The 19,756-nt window shown below is 40.9% G+C and overlaps 2 protein-coding genes across 4 annotated transcripts in view; both read right to left on the reverse strand.

Annotated features, from left to right (window-relative positions):
- Positions 1-7,592, reverse strand: part of AFAP1 (actin filament associated protein 1) — a 118,664-nt gene extending 111,072 nt beyond the window's left edge. For both annotated transcript variants that reach the window (XM_065634284.1, XM_065634283.1), the window contains exon 1: positions 7,475-7,592. The gene's annotated coding sequence lies outside the window, so the exon portion shown is untranslated. The remainder of the gene's footprint in view (positions 1-7,474) is intronic.
- A 6,202-nt stretch (positions 7,593-13,794) lies between these two features.
- Positions 13,795-19,756, reverse strand: part of ABLIM2 (actin binding LIM protein family member 2) — a 144,111-nt gene continuing 138,149 nt past the window's right edge. For both annotated transcript variants that reach the window (XM_065634969.1, XM_065634970.1), the window contains exon 21: positions 13,795-19,006. In XM_065634969.1, the coding sequence (XP_065491041.1) occupies positions 18,893-19,006 (114 nt within the window). In that variant the 3' untranslated portion in view covers positions 13,795-18,892. The remainder of the gene's footprint in view (positions 19,007-19,756) is intronic.

Consider the following 19,756-nt stretch of genomic DNA (forward strand, 5'->3'; position numbering starts at 1 on the left):
GAAAGGATCGGGCGAGAAGAGGTCTGTATATTCACAGAAGCTCCTGAATATTTTTTCCACCCCCAAGAAACAGATCTTTTCGTTTCCAAAGGGTATTATTTGATAACGTTGTATTTCAACAGAGTTGAACATCAGTTAGCACCTAACATTTTCACATATTTCTTTTCTTCTGTCTGTATCTCCTACAGCCAGCAACAACATCCCTTAAGTATTTCACTCGATTTCCTGGCATGGACTTGACTTACAAGAATAAATCCCTCTCTCCACAAGGGCAGTTTATTTCAGTTTGATCTATGCTAAGCCCCAGCAGCAGAACAGCATCAAAGAGTGGCCCCTCTGCAGCTCAGCTCCTGGCCACCGCCGCCCGGCGACACTCTGCAGCCCTGCTTCTCCTTATCTAGCGACTTTGCCTTTTACATTATCTATCTTATTTTCAACTCCTGCCATTTTATCATTTCCCCTCTGTGGCCCACCCTGCTTGCAGGGCTGGAACAATGTCTTTTCATTCAATCTGAGCCAGCAGCAGGCAGCCAGCTGGTTTGCTGCACGCTCATGAAGCAGGAGCCCTCAAATGACAACACAGGACTCAGCTCTTGAGACCGATTCCTGGTGGCGGCTTCCTCTCACCTCCTCACCCTCCTACTGGAATAGGCCCACGTATGTCTTTGGCCTCCTAAAACCACTCCGCTGAGCAGCTGCACAGCTGCAACGCCTGGCTGCTGGAGCTCATGGTCCAGCATTTCAGCCTCTCCAGGCCCCATCCCCTGCTTGGGAAGAGATGCTGAGCTGGGACCCAGGGGCTGTTGCTGGCTCAACAGTGAGAACAGGCACCGCTGGCATGCAGAGCCTGACAGCACCATCTGAAACCACCCAAGGATGTCTGTCTGTCAAACCCTTCCCCCTGGATGCTAAAATCCTCAGGGACAGCCCTGGCATTTGAAGGCAGATGATGTGCAGCATCGTTTTGGGCAGGATCCTTTCCACTCGGGTTTGCTGGTCTCCAGGGCAGGGGCTGCGAGCAGCCGCCGCTGCCCTGCCTAGGGACAGTTCAGCAGCTGGGGCCATAAAACCTGTCAAACTGACACGGCACACACAGAGGAAAACCACAAAAGTCATTCTTTCCACAGCGAGCCAGCCAATTCACGTGATTTTTTTTCCTGACAGAGTAGATAACCGTTTTGCTAAACATATTTCACATTTTACGAGCATTTTCCTTGCACCTGCTATTGCACACTTCTTATGGCATTTCAAGCTTCCTCGCCCAAATGTGGTACCAAGGCTGTTTCTGCCAAGAACCACTTAAAAACCACAAAAATTATAGATTGTACCCTGCTCTTGGCCATGAACATTGCCAGTTTGAAGTTCAGGGCCTTAACCTTTTACTTGATAGTATAACAGTAAATACATATTATTAGTAGCAATTAGCCATTTTTCTCAGAAAACCTATGTGTCAAAGGCATTTCTTGTATCTAGCACCTATACATAAACACACTCTCTCTATATCTATCTATATACATCCGCATATATGTCTATATTTATCATATATACACACAAACATGTGCCCATGAAGGAAGTTAGAATTACACGCTAGCAATTGTGCCTGTCCCCGCTGCTTCTTGCTCTCCCATTTAACTGCTAGCTGGTACTTTGACTGTAAAAAAGCCTGGCATGAGGTGACAACCTGTCACTGTACTGAGCCTGGAAAGGAAGGCAAGAAAATTGCCCTTAACTGCAGCTGGCAAAAAAAGGAGAGTAGAGGAATTTGAAAAAAGCAGTGAACTTGGTGTAACAGGGGAAAGAAATCTAAGAATACAAAATTGTGTAAATTTCAGTATAACTCTACAACCAGACCAAGGGCAGTAGGGAAAATCAAACACTCACAAAACCAAATGAAACTTCCAGGGTGTTAGTAATGTTTTGCATGCTTCGAAGTGGGATGTGGCAGATGATCGGCTGACCTTGGCCACAACATTATAAACTTGCCCCCGAAAGAGCCTTAGGGTCTGCGCTCCCACGAAAAATAGTAAATTGCTTAATCTGAGAAAGCTGCGTTATTTCATATAAGAATCAGAGAAGTCTGAAAACCTTTCTTTATTCCCTAACATTCATGTGTGCAGAAAACACCTAAAATAATCTAACTGCATGAACTGCCTAGTAAAAATAATGCAGAGGATTAGAATGCGACTGGAAAGTATCGACTGCGAAGCTAGTGAACGATTTGCCAATGCCATTGAGACTTAGTAGAAGTCTCTTCCACTGCTTTACAATCACCATATTTTATTAACCAGCCCAACAGCACACGGTAAAAATTGAAATCTGCTTACGAAGCTGGCACACATGGGAAAACCTCACTCCTGGCTGTTTTATTTTAAACAAAACCTCCCGCAGCTCCCCTTGTTTGTTTGTTTTTCCCCCCAGACTAGACAGCATGTGGCTTATGAGCCACACTGATAGATGTGATAAAGCTCCTGCCAGATCTGATTGATGACCGCAATAGGAAATGCTGTGAAGGTCACACTGTAATTCTCCATTTGCAGCTGCTCCTGGTAAGAAACGCTACAGCAAAATAAAATCTGGATCTGCTAATTGCTAATAATAGGCAAATTCCCTCCTTACCTCTTCTCTTCCAGATTTGAACAACAGGGATGCCATAAGCATGTGTAACCGATGAGAGACAAGATAAGCTTCAAAGAGAGAGTTAAACATACTTTAATGGACAAAAAAGATCCGCCCACAGCAACTGGCCAAATATTGAGCCTTTATACATTTGAAGATGGTTCATAGTGGTCTCGCATGGAAGCAGCATATTAAAGTGCTTTTACTGTTTGCTTCTCTGCAAAACTGAGATAACATACCACCACATGTTCTCTGTGAAGGAGTGTGTCCCTGATAATGTGAATACATGAATTAAGCTCCTTCCCCAAAGTTCGTTCATTTCAGATGAGCCAAGCATACTCATTAAAAGTGGCTACCAGCTCAGGATAAATTCAGCCAACCAGAACATCAGTCAGTCGAGTAAGATACCAAAAACTTGTTTTCCATAAATGTTCAGATGCGATTAGGACAGTGATAAGAGACTTTGGGGAATTCACAAACATGATATAATGACAGTCCTCTAATGAATAATATATATTCAGTGCAACTCATAGCAATTACCTCACATACACAAAGTGCTGTATTTCTTGGGGGCAAAATGCTGTTATCTTTGAGACATCAGCTAAATTACAGCTTAAATTTGAAACCACCTGTGTACTCTTTTCTGGCACTTACTATTAATAGATGGAAATATTTTTATTTGGCATCTTGTACTCATAAAGACTTTGGCTGAATAAGGACATCACCAACATCTGTCCTAGAGAAAGACAGACTTTATCACTCAGCTCAAAAATACATGATGGCAGAGAGATACTGGCAGCAGAAATTCCCCAGACAGACAAAAATCCCACCATGTCACTATGAAAGGAAAAATGCACCAATTTTTTTTTTTTAAACGTTTATTTCTTTTTCAGCCTAGGAATGAGATTTAAAGAAGACAGACTTATGCAGTTCTGCTTATTTTACTGACAAACATACACCATCAGCTTCTAAGCTACCACTCCCTGTAAGGAGCAGTATCTATACAAATTCAAACCTATTAAAAATCCTCTTAGGAGTTTCTTTCCTAGGTTTCTTGATGGACACTGGTAAAATATACAACAGGTATTGATTCATCCTTTTCACAGCCTAGTGTATTCTCCCAGGGCTACTCTACGAGAGGTGGTCACCATCAGCTCATATGGACATTACTGTGCATTAAGGGTGCTCAGCACCTTGAGCCGTCAAATCTTTCCACATGCCCTTTGTCATGACCGTCCTTCTGTCAAGGTGGAAGAGAGATAATGGAAGGCAGACAACTCTATTTCTCTGCCATTCAGGATTTAATTTCTTACCATACCTCTGGAAAATAAGACTGTTGTCCTAAAATTTTCATGTGTTATCCGCTATGAGATACCTCCCCTTTCCACAAACCCTAAATTAGTTCCTGCAATACCATTTCTTAGCATTACTAGCATCAGCATGTGCCTCATCACCTGGAGACTCAAGAATTAACTTTCAATCAGAAAGTAAGAGCGATTTAATCTATACATAATATTTTACAGTGCTGGTGCATATACAAGACCTTCCCATACAGGCAGATGGGTGGGTGCAGTCTGACACCGCACTCAGGGTCACCCCTATGCGATTGCATCTACATGTTTTCTTACCTGCTCATAGTGTTGACAGATGATTCTCAGTATTGCTTTATACAGACACTCCCCCAAAAGATATCTGGTATATTAAAAACTTAAATTTGCTTTAAAGCCAGCCTAGGATGCTTCATAGTAGAAAAGCCAATTCTTCCTAAATTTCAATAGATAGCCTTAACAGATGTAGAAGAGGAGTGCATACACGACTGAGCTTTTTAACTCCTGGTTCAGAGTTCACAGTAACTGTACTGCGGTTGACTTCCATTTTTCTCTTATTTTTGTTGGGTTTGGGTATAAGAGTTGAACTGGGAGCCTAAGAACATTTTATATTATCTATATTATACCTAAAGATATCTACTGGATACACGTGCTGGAATAACATCTACTGAATGTGTAACACACTCACCTGCCCAGGTGAGACAGACAGTTCTTGTGCCAGATGAAACACTGTATTTGTTAATAAACCGATGAATCAGAGGAAATTCAAGGTCATACCAGTAGCTAGGTGTCATTCACATGTAAAACAAGTTGAATTGCATAACTGGAAGAGGTGCATGATTTTTTAAAAAAGTTGACACAGTAGGCTTTAGTGTGACTAAAACCATAACAACAGAGCAAACTAAACTGCATGGGAGTTCAGAAGTGTTAAGTCCTTGCATCCCACCCGCCCACTTCAGCAAGAGATCTCTTGCAAATGAATATAAAACCCATCCATTCCTCCTCCTCACCCTCTCCTCGCAAAACAAAGAGCACAGCTTTGAACAATGCAGTTAACCAGGCAGGCCCCTGGACACCATCCTCCTGCTCACTGGCGTATCAGAAACAAAACTTTTGAATATGGCCAGAAAATAAATCAGCCACCTCCAGATTGCATAAACCAGCCCTGAGCCGCTGGCTCTTTGTCCTGGGGCAACGTCTCAGGGAAGTCTGCAGTGAGCAGCAGGGCAAGACAATTCCTGATCTGCCCTTACAGCAGGTTCTCTTTGCATCACTGAAAGGAATAGCACAATTAGTCATCTGTGTACCAAATACAGCCTGCCCCATTGAGTTTTCAATATTTATATTTTTTTAATGTCTCTGACAGTATCCCTTCAGTTTTTGAGAGCTTTGGGAGATGCGAATGAAAAACCTCTCTACTAAGGTTGTAAGGCTTTAAAATATTGTGAATAGCCAACCTACTGAAGTGTCTTTACATTTTACCACTCCTTGTTGCCACTGCTTCAAGAAACACTGCAATTTCAGTCCCAAGGATCTTACAAATACCTTTGTCTAAAAATCTACCTGAGACCCAGGAACACCACATAACACTTTGAATTTTGCTGACATATTTCCTGGGACACACCAAACAGTGCCACATATCACCAAAGGCAGTGAATATCTGCTCATTGTTCTGTGGACAGGCTCATCACTGCATCACTGGATATCCGGACACACAAAGAAAACTAGATGCTTCTTTTCAGAATCAATTTCAATTTTTTCTTAACACACCCATCTGATGTGCTATAGCCACAGAAAGACAGGACTGGTCTCCGTCCCGCTCTAATGCAGGATTCGTTTCTCCTCCACCCCAGCTCCAAAAGGAAAAAGGAATTGTTCAAAAGTAATTGTGCAGCTCTTCCTATGGAAACCACCAGGAGGCGCAAGGGATGACCAAAGGGCACCAAGTGCCCATATAGCAGAGCACTGATGGATGGATCCATCTGGCTGCCAAGCTGTTCCCTTGTCCCCCTGTACCGACCCTTCCCGGAGCAGCAGAGAAAAAGAAGTTCATAATAGTGCTATTTTCAGAAAAGAAAAAAGTGTCCTTGTAAGACTCGGAGCAAGCAGCAACAAAGCACCTGCGAGGGCGAGAGACCACACTTAACAGAAAACACCTCTGAGAGCTGAACCAAGCTGTGCTGTGACATTTTTTTCCCCGTGGAAAAAAACAAAGAAGTGCACAAAGAACAGCAGAATCCATCGGCTTAGAAAGCCCTGGACTGCATTAATTAGATCTCTCTGGTTTTGAGATGTGTTATTTTATAGTCAGGTGTCAGCTGAAAAGATCAGTCATTGCAAAGATACGATAAATAAAACAGGCACAGACACACCAAGTGTTTGCATTAAACTGATCATATAGGATCCAGAGGGGAGATTAGCTAAATAATTCTCTGTTCCTGACATCTGTCTTGTCTTGCCTTTCAGAAGCCTGCATTCATTCAGCTACACTGCCTTTCTGGGCAGGTGGATGCTGCAGTTCCCGAGGGATGCCTTCCTGAATCCATTCACCTCCTCTGACTCCAGAGCTTGTAGTTTATAAAGTGACATCTGCTTTTGGCTGTTTATCTGGCTCTTTTGCCTCCTTTTATTTTCCTACCGGCCAAATCTTTGGCAAGTTCCCTCTGTTCCCCCCACACAAGACACATAATGCGCATAGAACCAACGAAGTTAAAATTGAATTTCCAAAAAAACCCGCAGTGGAAGAAATCAAAATACGTCGCTGTGAACTGAACCGCCGCCTACCAATCGCAGGCTGCTGGTTCGTGTTAACTCCCTGTCGAACAGGAAATCAAATGGAGGGGTCGGACAGGGAAGCCAATGGGACTGGTCCGCAAGGATGGTTCGTTTCGCCTTTGCCCCTACTGAATCCAGGACTGTAACATGATGCAATCTCTCCGCTATGATGAAACGGGTTCAAGTGGTAAATGCTGGAGAGAGACCACCTCTTCCCACCCTAAAAGGCAGACAATAATGAAACTCTCAGCTGTACAAAGCAGCAGCCCGGCTGCCAGGCCGGTGCCCTTCCCCGGGAGGGGATGCAAGTTTCTGGGTCGCAAACAGAGGGTTTCACTCCGCAGGGTCTCAGCCGGATTTCTGCTTTTTCCAAGCCCGGGCAGGGGCCGCCCCGTGCGGCGATGCCGGGGCCCGGCGGGGAGCCGAGGGGGACGGCAGCCGCCGGAGCTGCCGCCGCCTGATGCTCGGGCTCCCTCACAGCTTTTTCCGTGTGCTTCTCCGGCCAAGAAAGCCAGCGAGACTTTTTTTTTTTTTTACTTTTTTTTTTTTTTTTAGGCTTTTTTCCAGTAACCCCACAGCTTTCCTACCACGGGGCTGCCTGGAGCAGCGGCGGAGCCTGGGCAGAAAAAGCCCTTTTCTGAATCCAGCCCTTCCCCTCCCTCTTTTTTTCCTCCTCTTTTCCCTCCCCGCCCGCGGAGCTGAGGAGGGAGATGCTTCCCGGAGCGGGGAGGGGGAGGCCGCGGGAGCCGTCCTACCTTTCCGGCCGTCCTGCCGCGGCTGCCGGCACAAAGCGGGCTCCACGCAGCTCCGGCCGCGGAGCGCAGCCAGCACCGCGCCGCGCCGCGCCGGGGCCGGGAGAGGCGGGGCCGCGGCGGGGAGGAGGTCCCGGCCCGCCCGGTCCCACCGCCCCCGGGCCGCGCTGCCCCCGCCCCGCGGGGAGGGACAGGGGCGAGGCGGAGCGAGCGGAACAAAGGCGGGGGGGGTGCGGCTCCGCAGCATCCCCCGGGAGGGGTCGGAGTGGCGCGGCAACCCCCGGGTATAGGGCTGGAGGGGGCAGGTGTGTGCGGCATCCCCCGGGCAGGGAGGCACAGGGGGACGCAGCATCCTCCGGGAGGGGCAGGTGAGCCGAAGTGCCCCCCTGCGAGGCAGATGCTGGCAGTTCAGACACGGGCTTCCTGCCCCTGAGTATAAAGCATCCTTGGAGGATGGAGGCTTTTTCCCCGGATAAATGCTGAAATATTGTGATTTCGTAACTGGAGCTTCAGCACAGTCCATCGTCTTCCCATTTGTGCACCGTTGTTTTGGCATTCAGCTGTGGGGTGTAGCCTAAAGTGTGGAATTGGACCACAGGGAGCATGTTGAAATTCATGTAAGGTCACAATTTAAACCCTTTTGTTAAACGGTGTAAAATCATGCACAGACCCAACATTGATTTAAAACTGGATTCCACCACCTTAGTTTAACTTGATACAAGCCAGATTTAAATCAAGAGCGCAAGGTGATACAGTTTATGTTAATTAAAGTTTATAGTGATTAACAGTGCCATCGAAGAGCTTAAAGCAGGCTTCAGTTTTTAATAAAATTTCAGGTTGAACCAGTGCAAACTTGCAGATGTACAAGATGGGTAAACATGTTCCAGCTTTGACAAGTTCACGTATTTTCTTCTGTCTCCATAAAGAAACTGGAAAACCGAGGTCACAGCAGAATATTACTAAAGGAAGAGCATTAGTTAAGGCAACAAAATTTATTTATCTTTAGTCCAGCTGGGTGTTCATAATTCCATACAAACTTGTAGCTTATGTTGTTGTACATCTTGGAATACACACCTCTCTTTTTGAATTTTGGTGAATAAAGTTTTGTTTGATCTGACCAAGTTTCATGTGGTCTTCTGTCCTGTTTCATCATCCTCAGTCATTCCAATAGGGTGATACCCAAAGTAACAGGTTCAAACGGGGAAAATCCTATTTATTCAGCATTTACACTGTGTGACCACGCAGTAAATGCATGAGATCTCTGTAGTCTAAACTAGGAGTGCTGAATTCAGAGCCCAACCTTGTCTGGACAAATTATTTAGCCTAAAAGCTCACTTTCAGCGGCTCTCTTCCTTGTATGCCTTTGGGTATGGGCAGGGAAGCACGTGCATACTGGATGAGCTCTTCTGACAGCAGCAGCCTGCTCCTACCTGCCTTTTTTCATTCCGCCTGTTGGGAGCTGGCAGGAACGGGGTTTGGAGTAGTTAGAAGTAAGTGATTTTTCTGGCAGAATTAAAGGGCTTAGCTCGCCTTGAAAAATTAAACCGTAGCTCCTCTTCTCCACAGTTCAGCTTTCAGCTATTGCTGTCTTAGAGCTACTTGATTTATATCATGACCTGTAAAACATGATCGCTAGAGAGAACAATCCAAAAGTTTGCTGTAAAAGCACAGCTCTTGGCTGCTCCGGCATGTGCAGTGTAATCCGCGTGTAGTATCACTGATTTGGACGCTTGCGGTGAGCAGTTGCAGGATTCAGTGGCTTCACTGCCTCTGGTTTGACAGATTTTAATGCACACATTACATTAAGTAACACTTCAGTGTATAGCCTCTGCCTGCGCCCCTGCAGCCTGTAAGCAGGGTGCTCCGTCCTAGCAACACTGCAGAGTATTTCTTTGACAGAAATGTCCTGAAGATGTTAGGAAGCTGATCAGCAAAGAAACAAAGATTGGAAATAGCCGTCACAAGACCGGCAAGAAAACAATCACTTTATGCCTCATGCCAGATGAGAAAATGAGATCACACAGAATCACACAGAATCACAGAATGTTAGGGACTGGAAGGGACCTCGAAAGATCATCTAGTCCAATCCACTGCTAATGAGGGGTTTGTCCTTAGGCTGTTGGAGAGATCGGCAAGGACTTCTTGTCTTCTGGTGGTAACTCCATAGGGACTAAAGAATGGGCCAGCCATCACAGAGACAAACATCAGACAGCACAAACAGCTCCTCTTACAGACAAGCTCTTTCTAAAGCTGAAGAGCTCAAAATAACTTTTTTCTTACTTGAATTCTTAGTTTCCACAATGCTGCATTTTAAAATGGCATTTCCCTCCCCCATTTCTGTGTTTGGCCATATGCATTCCACAAGCTACTTCAGCTGCAAAATAGACCTTAATGATTCAGTGAATTTCTTTCCCATGTGTCTTTAATGACACTATTTAAATACAAATTCTATTTTATAGAATTAAAATGAACAGCATATAACTCACCTCAAACACAATCTCATCAAAATAAATCAACTGATTACTAAGGAGTTTATTGCATGGAAACTGAAGTCACGTCATTAATAGGAAATCTGTGGTTCACAGTAACTGTACGTCATACTTTGCACCCAATAAACTTCTTAAACTAATCATCTTCTAACACAAAGTAGTAGAAGGCAAATTTGTATAAATCTCTCTATTTGAAACACACGTCCCCCAGGCTTGAAAAAGTGCCTTCTAGCTTTAAGACCAACCATCCATGCAATGTTCCAAATACTGTCTTTGTTCTCAATAACTCACAATACATTTCCTCTCTATCAAGGGTAACTTCATTGCTGTAGAAACAGTCTTCACAAAAGCAGTCTTCACAAGCTTTAAGCATGACTTAATGAAGCTTAGTCATAGGGATGCCCTTATCTTCCTGTAATCTTAGCACTGGTTATCACAAAAAAAAGAAAATAACCAGAGCAAAGAAAAATAAAATAATTGAGTAGTCCCAGCAATAAGGTATCCAAATATAGTTCTTTACAAGATTGGGACTTTAACCATCAGATAATCCCTAGTGTCTTGAAGGAAAAACGTAATGACAATGACAGGCCATATTTATTATCCTTAGGATATCATTAGAAGAGTTATTATGCATGTTTTAAGATTTTTTTTCCCTTGGAAAATCAACATTGGATGAAATCTGAGAAACGCAGGCTTGACAAAAAAAAAATCTCCAACCATTTGTTCATTTGTTGTGATTTATGTCTTGTAAGGAACTCCAAGCAATTTGGATTTGGCTCACTTAAATAATGAAAAAAGGCAGGAAAACAGTACTTTAAGCATTTAAAAGTATGCGTCAGTTTTTAAAGATACACTCAATTTCACTCCCAATCTGCGTTGGACTGAGTCCATAAGCAGACAAGTCGCTAGTTTAAGATGCCCTAAAACCTCAGCAACATCCTGGTGAGAAAACGAGGGTGAGAAAACGAGTGTAAGAAAAGCTATTGGATGATGTGATGATGGGTATCCCCCTAAATTCTGGTCAATGCTTTTCAGTAAGAACTTTCAAGATGCTTCTACAAGAATATGTGTGGGGTTTGTTTTTTGTTTATTTATTTATTTTCAGGATCTTAAAATGAAATCATAGCTATAAGAAAGAACCTGTACATTCTCACCATTGTCAAAACAATCTGCCTTGTTTTTGTTTGGTTTGGGCTTTGGGGAGGGGTGAGGGATTGAGGGATTTTTATTGTTTGAGCAGCCATAAAAAACCCTACAATTGGCAAAATGTTGACTTCATGTAGAGACCAGACGCTGCCCCGTGCAGAAGACACTGGCGTGTCGGGCAGGAGAGATGAGGACTCCCTGGAGTGAGCCTTGCATCGTGTTGGTGTGGGGGAACGGATGGTCTCAGCGAACAGTGAAGAGCAGGCACAAGTACTGTGCAGTCTGGGCTGTCAAGAGATGGAGTGACGTTATAGTAATTGCCACCCTCTTCAGTAAAACATAATGATGGCAGGATTTCAAAAACATAAGGCAAGTTGTGTCTTTTTAGAAAAAAAAATATTCTGTTACTTTGAAACTGATTTTTCTGTAAGGAAAACTTCAGTGTTTCTACAGCTGTCTCAGATGCTTGAGGCATTTACAAACTAGGAATAAATGTCTTTTACGCACAGCAGAAAGCTCTTGATAAAAGTGTTGGGGTTTGGGTTTTTGTTTGTGGTTTTTTTCCCCTTCTTATACTGTGATGCTGTTACAGCAGAATCTATTGTTATTAATACTCTAATACTCAGCACCTTTCTGTTTTGGTTTGGTTTGGTTTGAAGAGTATCTTTTTGAAGTATCTTTTCAACAAGTTGTTTTTTCTTGGGTCCCAGTGCTGAGTGTGTATGTGTCCCAAAAAGACTTCTTTCATGGGTAAAACTTTTATAGAAATGCCATTCACCTTCCTGCAGAAAGCAAATTTGAAAAAGTATGCATTATAGAAACCTCAAGAAGAGGGATTGTGCAGCTTTTATATAATGCACAGGCCTCTCCTTACTCTACACAAATAGGTCTTCTCCTGTGTAACAAAACTATTTGTGACTATCTTCTTTGCACAGAGATGTAAAATACCTTAAATCAGGTTCTTCATTTCATTGATTGATTTTGAATCAGGGTGAAGGAGGGAACACATACAAAGGATAATAAATACTCTATAGAATTTTAATATGTACCTAAAAATGGTTACTTCCCATTCATATTCTTCTTTTTTGAGCTACACATCAGCAAACAATCACTCCTTCTGATTTCAGTTTTAGAAGAAATTCTATATAACCTGACCTTTGCGGTGTTGTGCAAGTAAGCTTGCCAGTGATTTCAGTGGGCTTAGCATTTAGTGCTTGACATTTTCAAACTGCTATGCTAACATCCTTTTATTAGTTGCATATTAAACTTAAAAAAAAAAAAATCCTAGTCTCGTTATCTTTATATTAAGGTTGGACACACCGGGAGAAGATTTCCTGTAAATCTTGCCTCCTTGTTTCTGCTCTCTGAATTCAAGCAAGATTGGGCCAAAAATGGAATCTTAGTCCTTCCCTGTCTCTTTTCGCCTGCTTTGTCCAAGCTATGAAACTCTACACCTTCCTCCTCCTTTATCATCAAGATCAGGGAACAGCCAGTTCTTAAACTTACCAACTGTCAAAATAATGCCTGTAAAATTCTGTTTAAAATCTCAACTGTTCAGGTAAACCCACTGTGTCATTTTATGATACCACTACTTCGCGCTTTTTTCCTACAGACAAACATTTTTGTAAGAACTGGAAAAGCTAATTTAAGTTACTCCTTGTTTACACCTTATTTACTCTTTAGTTGACTCACTGTGATATGCCTCTTCTTTTTTTATGAGAATAATTTTCTTATTCCTTCAAGAAAGATTGGCCAGGTTTACTTTAAATGACACTTTTAAAAGTAATAAAGCCATACTTTTTCTGCTCCGAAACCCCCTTCCAATTTTTCCATTTAAGCCAATGAACTGGAAAGATTTTGAAAGAAAATGACCTTATTTATGGTTGAGCTCCTGCTACTCTAATGCTTAACTTCTGGAAATCAAGGCTGGTGATGTAGAGTATCTTTGTACGGTTTATTTTGTAAGTATTAGGCCTCTTTATTTCTTACTAAATTTCTTCCAGCAGATATTTCATCATTTTTTAGTAAGCAAGAAAAGGATTAAGGAAAAAAACGCAATTTGAACTATTTGATACTCACACAGTGATTCCTAAAGTCCTGCAGGCACTTCCACCCATCAAAAACTAGCTGGGAGATGAAAAATGCCTAGTATAAAATTGGCAAAAACTGGGAAGCCCAACGTGTCTGTACTGCACATCCTTAACTTGAAAGAATTTTTTTTTCAAATCTGACTAGCAAAATTGTCAAGTGACATGAAGAGTATTAAACCAGTTTCCCAACTGAATTATTCCAGGTCAGTGAACTGTAAGGAAATTCAGACAGACCATTAACAATCTCAGTTGTTTAATTTGCTATCAGTCATGGTACCTATTTAATGACCAGTTAATGGAAAAAATTTACAGGTAGTAGTGTAAAAAATTATAACGACTCTTATGTCAGAGTTCAGAAGCACGTCCACTTGAGGGGAAAAAACCCAACAACTTGCAGTAGCGAGACTAGCTCAAGCAGGGTTTCAGCATAATGTATATTTGTAGTAAAATAGGTCGTTCTTACTCCTCTTCTTCCTCTGTGAAAAAAAGAGATGTTACAATGTTTAACATAACGTGGTGAAGCTAAAGCAAAACCAGTAATGCCTTTATTCTGTCAGACCACCTCCTGAATACAAGGTACAATGGGCTGAGAGCAGCTTGCAGAAGAATTATCAAGGGCAAGGACATTTTTGAATTTCAAAAGAAATTGAAAACATAGCAATTTTTAGTGGAGACATGAGTTAGAGAATGTAACGAAGGAGCATATCATAGCAAGTGGAGAAAACAGGTCAACAGCAAATCATTTGGGCCAGATATGTAACAATATTCAGAAAGAAAAATCAAGGATATCCAGACTTGTCCTAACAAATGGTAAATATATCACAGCTGAGACAGTAAACCTCTTCCTAAAAGCTGGAATCATTACACATTCAGATACATGGGACACATTGCTTTTGTCCGGTTTTGGTTTCCTACCGATCACTCTGGAGCTGCTGCCGTTGGGTAGTCTGGCACAGAAGGACAACTGGCTGCTCCAAACTGCTTGAGTGCTGCATAGATTTGTTCAACCATTTTAAAAAATATGGAACCTACCTACTTACACGTACCTGTGTGCATAGTAGTCAGAATGTCAAACACTTAGTGGCAGGATGAAAATGTGCTAAATCATGAAAGTAAGAGCACTTAGAAAAACACAGAACTACTTACTTCTCAGAGAGATGATGGTTGTGAGGAGGGAATAACAACCAGCTGCAATAACCCAACAAACTTCAGTTTGCTGTGTGTGCTTCATTAGCAGAGAAATAAACTACTGAGATCCAATGTTTCAAAGTCACACATTATTATTTTTTTTTTGTTCATGTAAAACTAGCCTCATCTCAGAGGGTCATTAGATGCCAGGTACCTTCTCACGACTGTGTATTTTCTTGTTTCTGCAATTCCAGTTTTCAGATTTCTCCCCTGAACCAGAAGGAAAGGAAATAGAAGAAGGTCAGACAAAAATGTCCAGTCTTCTCAGACAGCTATAATGGTGATCTGGCACGCCTGGTTTCCTATCTGGAATTGTTGGTCAGATATTCCTCAGCAACCACAAAAATCCATGCGTTCCTTTGTCTCAAAGACTATGATGATGAAATAATTTGGCTCTTTCATTGCTGTGTTTGAGACATGCCTTCTTTAAAATACACGAGGTGAGAATTAGGTCATACATCAGGGCTGTCATGAACAGCTGAGACATACAACTCAGATCCAAGTACGAAAATGAAATCTCTGAGAGAATTCCCTTGCTTCTTGTATACATACCAAAATAGGGTCCTTCAAGATCTATATTGATTCTTTCGAGCTGCATGGCCATATCCATACTTACCAAAACACTGAAAAGCAGCATTTCCTTGAAAACAAGGCTATGGAACGGTATCTTAATAACTCTAAAAAGCATTATCTAAAAATCAGTCGATGATTTGTTGAGACTTAGTTTCTTACTGCCAATGCTGGACCACACTATCAGATGGAATATTCTGGCAAAGATTTATCTCATTACTCTGAAATGCATTTTCCATTTCATAATGCTATTTAAGATCAGCATATGGAACTCTAGAAATAAACCAGAACATTGATTATGCATGTGTTAGTCTGTTCACATTTAATAAGACACTCTAAGTTCCTGAAAGACGACTATATGACTAAAATTCCAATTTGCCATTTTTAAATGAGGAAAATATGATAAATTTTAGAAACAGAAATGCTGTATTCTCTAGTATGCCACGTTCTGGTTTACAGAGTTTAGGTGATGTACAAAAAACTCAGCAGTGAATTACAACACTACTCACTTCATGGTCCTTTTACACTGGTGTATTTGGCTGGTGCCAAATGCAGCATACAATATCATACTGTAAAAGAGAATTTAGGCTAGAAAGCATAACTAAATAGGTCACTACACCATGTGACAGCAGACACTTTAAATATAGAGCAATACACCAACATGTATCATCTGAAAAACAGCAGTTCATTGAGTTATGTCACCTTTGCACAGAACAGACATCTACAGACCATTTCAAACTTCCAGGAAAACAAAATAAGAAGGATACACAAGAGCACTTATTCATCTAATGTCAGCAAAGGTTTTGTGTATGGAAGCCAAAATTCCTTTTTGGTTTTGGCTGGTAGTAAGAACATCAGTTGACAAACTGACTGTCTTCTAAAACATTTTAGCATGTTTGGCATCGAATAGGTGCCTGTTTGGTCAATACTATAACGAACACAAAGAATTACTGTGTTAAGGTGTTTTGTGAGATCTGTGCAATTCAAAGTACCATGCTGATGGCTTGCAAGTGATTTGGTAACACAGTCTAGGAACTGCCAACCGTTTTAAGACTGGTATTCCAACAACTTGGTAAAAATCTGTCTTACTATTTTCACTTATAGACTGTAGGCATAGGACTAATTTAATCTAAGATAAGATAGCTTGCAATGTATTCTTCTGCAGTTGGACTGGCTTTCTTGATATTCAGTAGACTGAAATATGATAGGTCCAATTCTCATAACTAGTTTTGAACATTAGGATGTGATTGAAGTGCTTTTTTTCTCTTCATTGTCCATCAAAGAGAGCACAGAATGACAAACTGACTTGTAAGCAAATATAGATAGATGATGGAGTACCACACCTATGTACAGTTTGCATTGAGGCAAGAACTGATGCTCATGAGCTAAAACATTTACATGGGGGTATGTAAAGAAAGAGGTGAATCTGATTTAGCTCAGGTAGGACAAGGACCTTTGGGAGATGCTTTTGAAGCTATTGACATCACAACAGACTAACTGGCTCAAAACAGCATAAAAGGGTCAAACAGAGCCCATGTGCTCTCACTGTCCTCACTTGTCATCAGCTACACATCTGTGCTATACAGTACAGCAGCATGGAGCTGTTGTTCACATGTACCGCTTAGTAATGCAGATTTTCCTTGCAGCATAGGTTGAATCCTTCACTGGTACAATAGCTGCTGTGGTTAATTAATTTTCAAATTATTTGTGAAGATCCACATTGATCTGATCTGCACCAGTATATGGATTTCTTTGACTTTTTTACTCATGGAGAAGACGCCTGTCATCAACCTGATGTCCCAGGCAGATGCAGATGAGAAGAGTGGTCTTCATCAACATCAAACTTACTCGTCATCATTCTCCAACAAATTGTTCTCCTGAATTTAGATTTTCATAGTACCAATGGACCTTGCTGATCACATTGTGGACTGGCCCATTTCAGTACACTGCCAGTTTTCACATGTAGGCAAAACATAATAAGCTATTCTGAGGTTGAAGAGCATTATGGATGTGGTCTACAGGCCATCAGGAGCTTTCAGTTAGGACTGGCTAATGGTTCTGTACACTGAACATCACCAGTGAAGCAGCTTTTGCTTGGTGAGATGTGCCAGTTGCTAGATGGATTGTTTAAATCATGATCAACCTTGCAGTTACTTGACATTCAGAGGTACACAATGCTCTCCTCACTGAGCGAATCTAATGCGAATTACATATTATTTACATTGGAGAGACCAATGGGAGACCCTGTCCAGAGCAGCAGTGCAATCTAGAAATTATACACACATTAGCAAAGTCCTTCAGTTATGTCTGTCTTTTAATGATTTTTTTAAACATTTGTATCATCAGACAAAACATTTAGGTCATGAGAAAATATTTATTTCCAACGGCATGGACTTTGAAAGTTAGTTGGAAGAAGGCATGTTCAATGCTATGATTTTTCCAATGCCGAGTCAGTTGAAACAGTGTGTTGTAGTGCATATATAACCATTTACTTTAAGGAAATGCAAAAAGACATGGTGAAGTAGGAAGTGAGTACAAACATTCAAGGCAGTAAAAATGCAGAATACTGACACATGGCTGAAAAAATGTACTTTTTGAAATGCTCTTTTAGTATCACACAAAACTAGTAACTCACTTTAAAACATTCTTTGTCAGCAACCACACTTCTGACCATATGAAATTATTAAATTTAATACAGTCTTTCAGCTGGAAGAGATAGTACAGTCTAACGCTCATATCAAATGCTTAGATTTTTTTAGCTTTGCTTGTTATTTAAGATAGTTTCAAGGTACTGCACCAGTATCACATAGGGTTATTTTTTTTAATTGATCTGTATAGAAACATGCAAATAGTAATGCATGAGGGTTTTATATATTTGATTATAATTGCATGTATTATTGATAGAGCACACCAAGCTTTTTTTGTTACATTTTATGCTGAACTGTTCCATTTCCACACCTACCAATTGCTATCACAGTTCTCATGGCTTACTGTGTAAAGCCAGAAAGTGGAGAAAGTAAGGATGCCTTTACTTAGGACATGTATTAATGAAAAGAATTATTTTATAGATATATCTATCTACATATAATTAAGATTACATGGTATTTTTATCAGCATGAAATGTAAAAAAAAAAAGTTCTGCAAACACCCCAAACTAGTAGGAAAACATAGTTAACTGGCACAATACACTCTTAAACCAGTTTTGTATAAGGCTTCAGTTTTCCTGATGAATGGGACTAAATTTTGAAGTAGGTCTGTGTACATTTTAGTCATTATAACAGCTTTATGTCACAATATATTCTTAATAAAATAAAAACTCTTGTGTTGTAATTAAGGATAGATAGTTAACTTCTAGACAAACATGACCTTTTAGAAAGTAGGCTGTGTCTAAAGTATAAGAAGTAGAATTAAGGTGCTTCCATATTTTTGCTTTCATTTGTAAAAAGTACCACACATAAACGATTGCAACAATTGCTTGTGGACATGCTTTTCTTTGGTTTTTACCATATTTTTGATAGCATGTGATCCATCATTTCAGAATTTTATATTCATTACTTACTTGATCTTGTAAAAATTGTGTTGTAAAACTTAATGGGACAAAATGTTGGATGCATTTCCTTTGTCACAGCTACACTTTTTCTCTTCCTTTCATAATTTCCATTTGCATCAAGCAATAACTGCAAGCAACAATAAATTTAAAGCTAGATTTTTTTGCATGTTGTAAACTGGGTAGGACCAGGAGTTACTGACAAAACCAGCTGGTCATGCAAGATTAGCAAATTCTCTGTATTCCAATGCATTGCCATCTAATCTGTCCTGTTTCCCCCGACACATACTAAACACAATGAAGCTGGACAATGGTTCAACAGCAAGTGCATGTGATAGTTCTGGCAAGACTATTTTTGTTTTGATTAAGCACATAATTTATCCGGGAGGGGCTAGAAAAGCAGGGCCTTTTTCTTCAGGTCATTCCGCTTCCAAAGTGCCAGACGATCAAATTCCTCAATGCTCATTTTGAAGACTTCCTGGAACTCTTCAGGGGACAAATGCCTCTTGAAAACGAAAATACAAAAGGTATCATTAAGCTCTTCTGTACACAGGAATATTTCTGCCCTTCCTAACTTTTAAAACACACTGCAAAATAAAGTATTAGGATTAGCATCTAAATGCCCAAATTGCTTCTGGAAAAGGCTGCATCAAAACCAAATGAGCTTAGAGTAACTGGAAAATGAAATTTTTGATGGCAGTAGAGATTTTTGAGAAAAAAAATCTTTTCATTACAGTTCCAGCTGAGCAGAAGCTATGGTCTTTGGGAAAATATGTGCTTCTACATGGTGCATAATGACAGAGCACACCAAGACAAATTTAAGCTATTCCAGGACTTTAAAGAAATTGATAACAATGTAATTTCAGAGCTGGATTTGTTTTGCCTTGATCTTTAATGAGACCAGTGGACACCACACTGCTACACTAATAGCAACCTTGTAACAAAGGAGAGAGCACACTGCTAAATTATTAAATCCAAAATGTGCTTATCCACGGGGATAGACTCATCTCAGAAATCCAGACTGGATAAAGTTGGGCTTTTTTAACTGCCAAGAACTATGCTTCTGTTTCATGTTTTCATGATTCAACATTAAAAAAAAAAAAAAAAAAGAGGGCCAGAGAAAAAGGGAGGAATATCAACATAAAGAATTGGAAGGAGGTAGGATACCAATTGCCTAACAATTATTAGTATACACACAGAGCAGGCAGAAAATATAAATGTGTGAATTAGAAATGAATATCATATGGAATCCTAC

This window comes from Caloenas nicobarica, chromosome 4 (genome assembly GCF_036013445.1).
Source record: "Caloenas nicobarica isolate bCalNic1 chromosome 4, bCalNic1.hap1, whole genome shotgun sequence".
Taxonomy (NCBI): domain Eukaryota; kingdom Metazoa; phylum Chordata; class Aves; order Columbiformes; family Columbidae; genus Caloenas; species Caloenas nicobarica.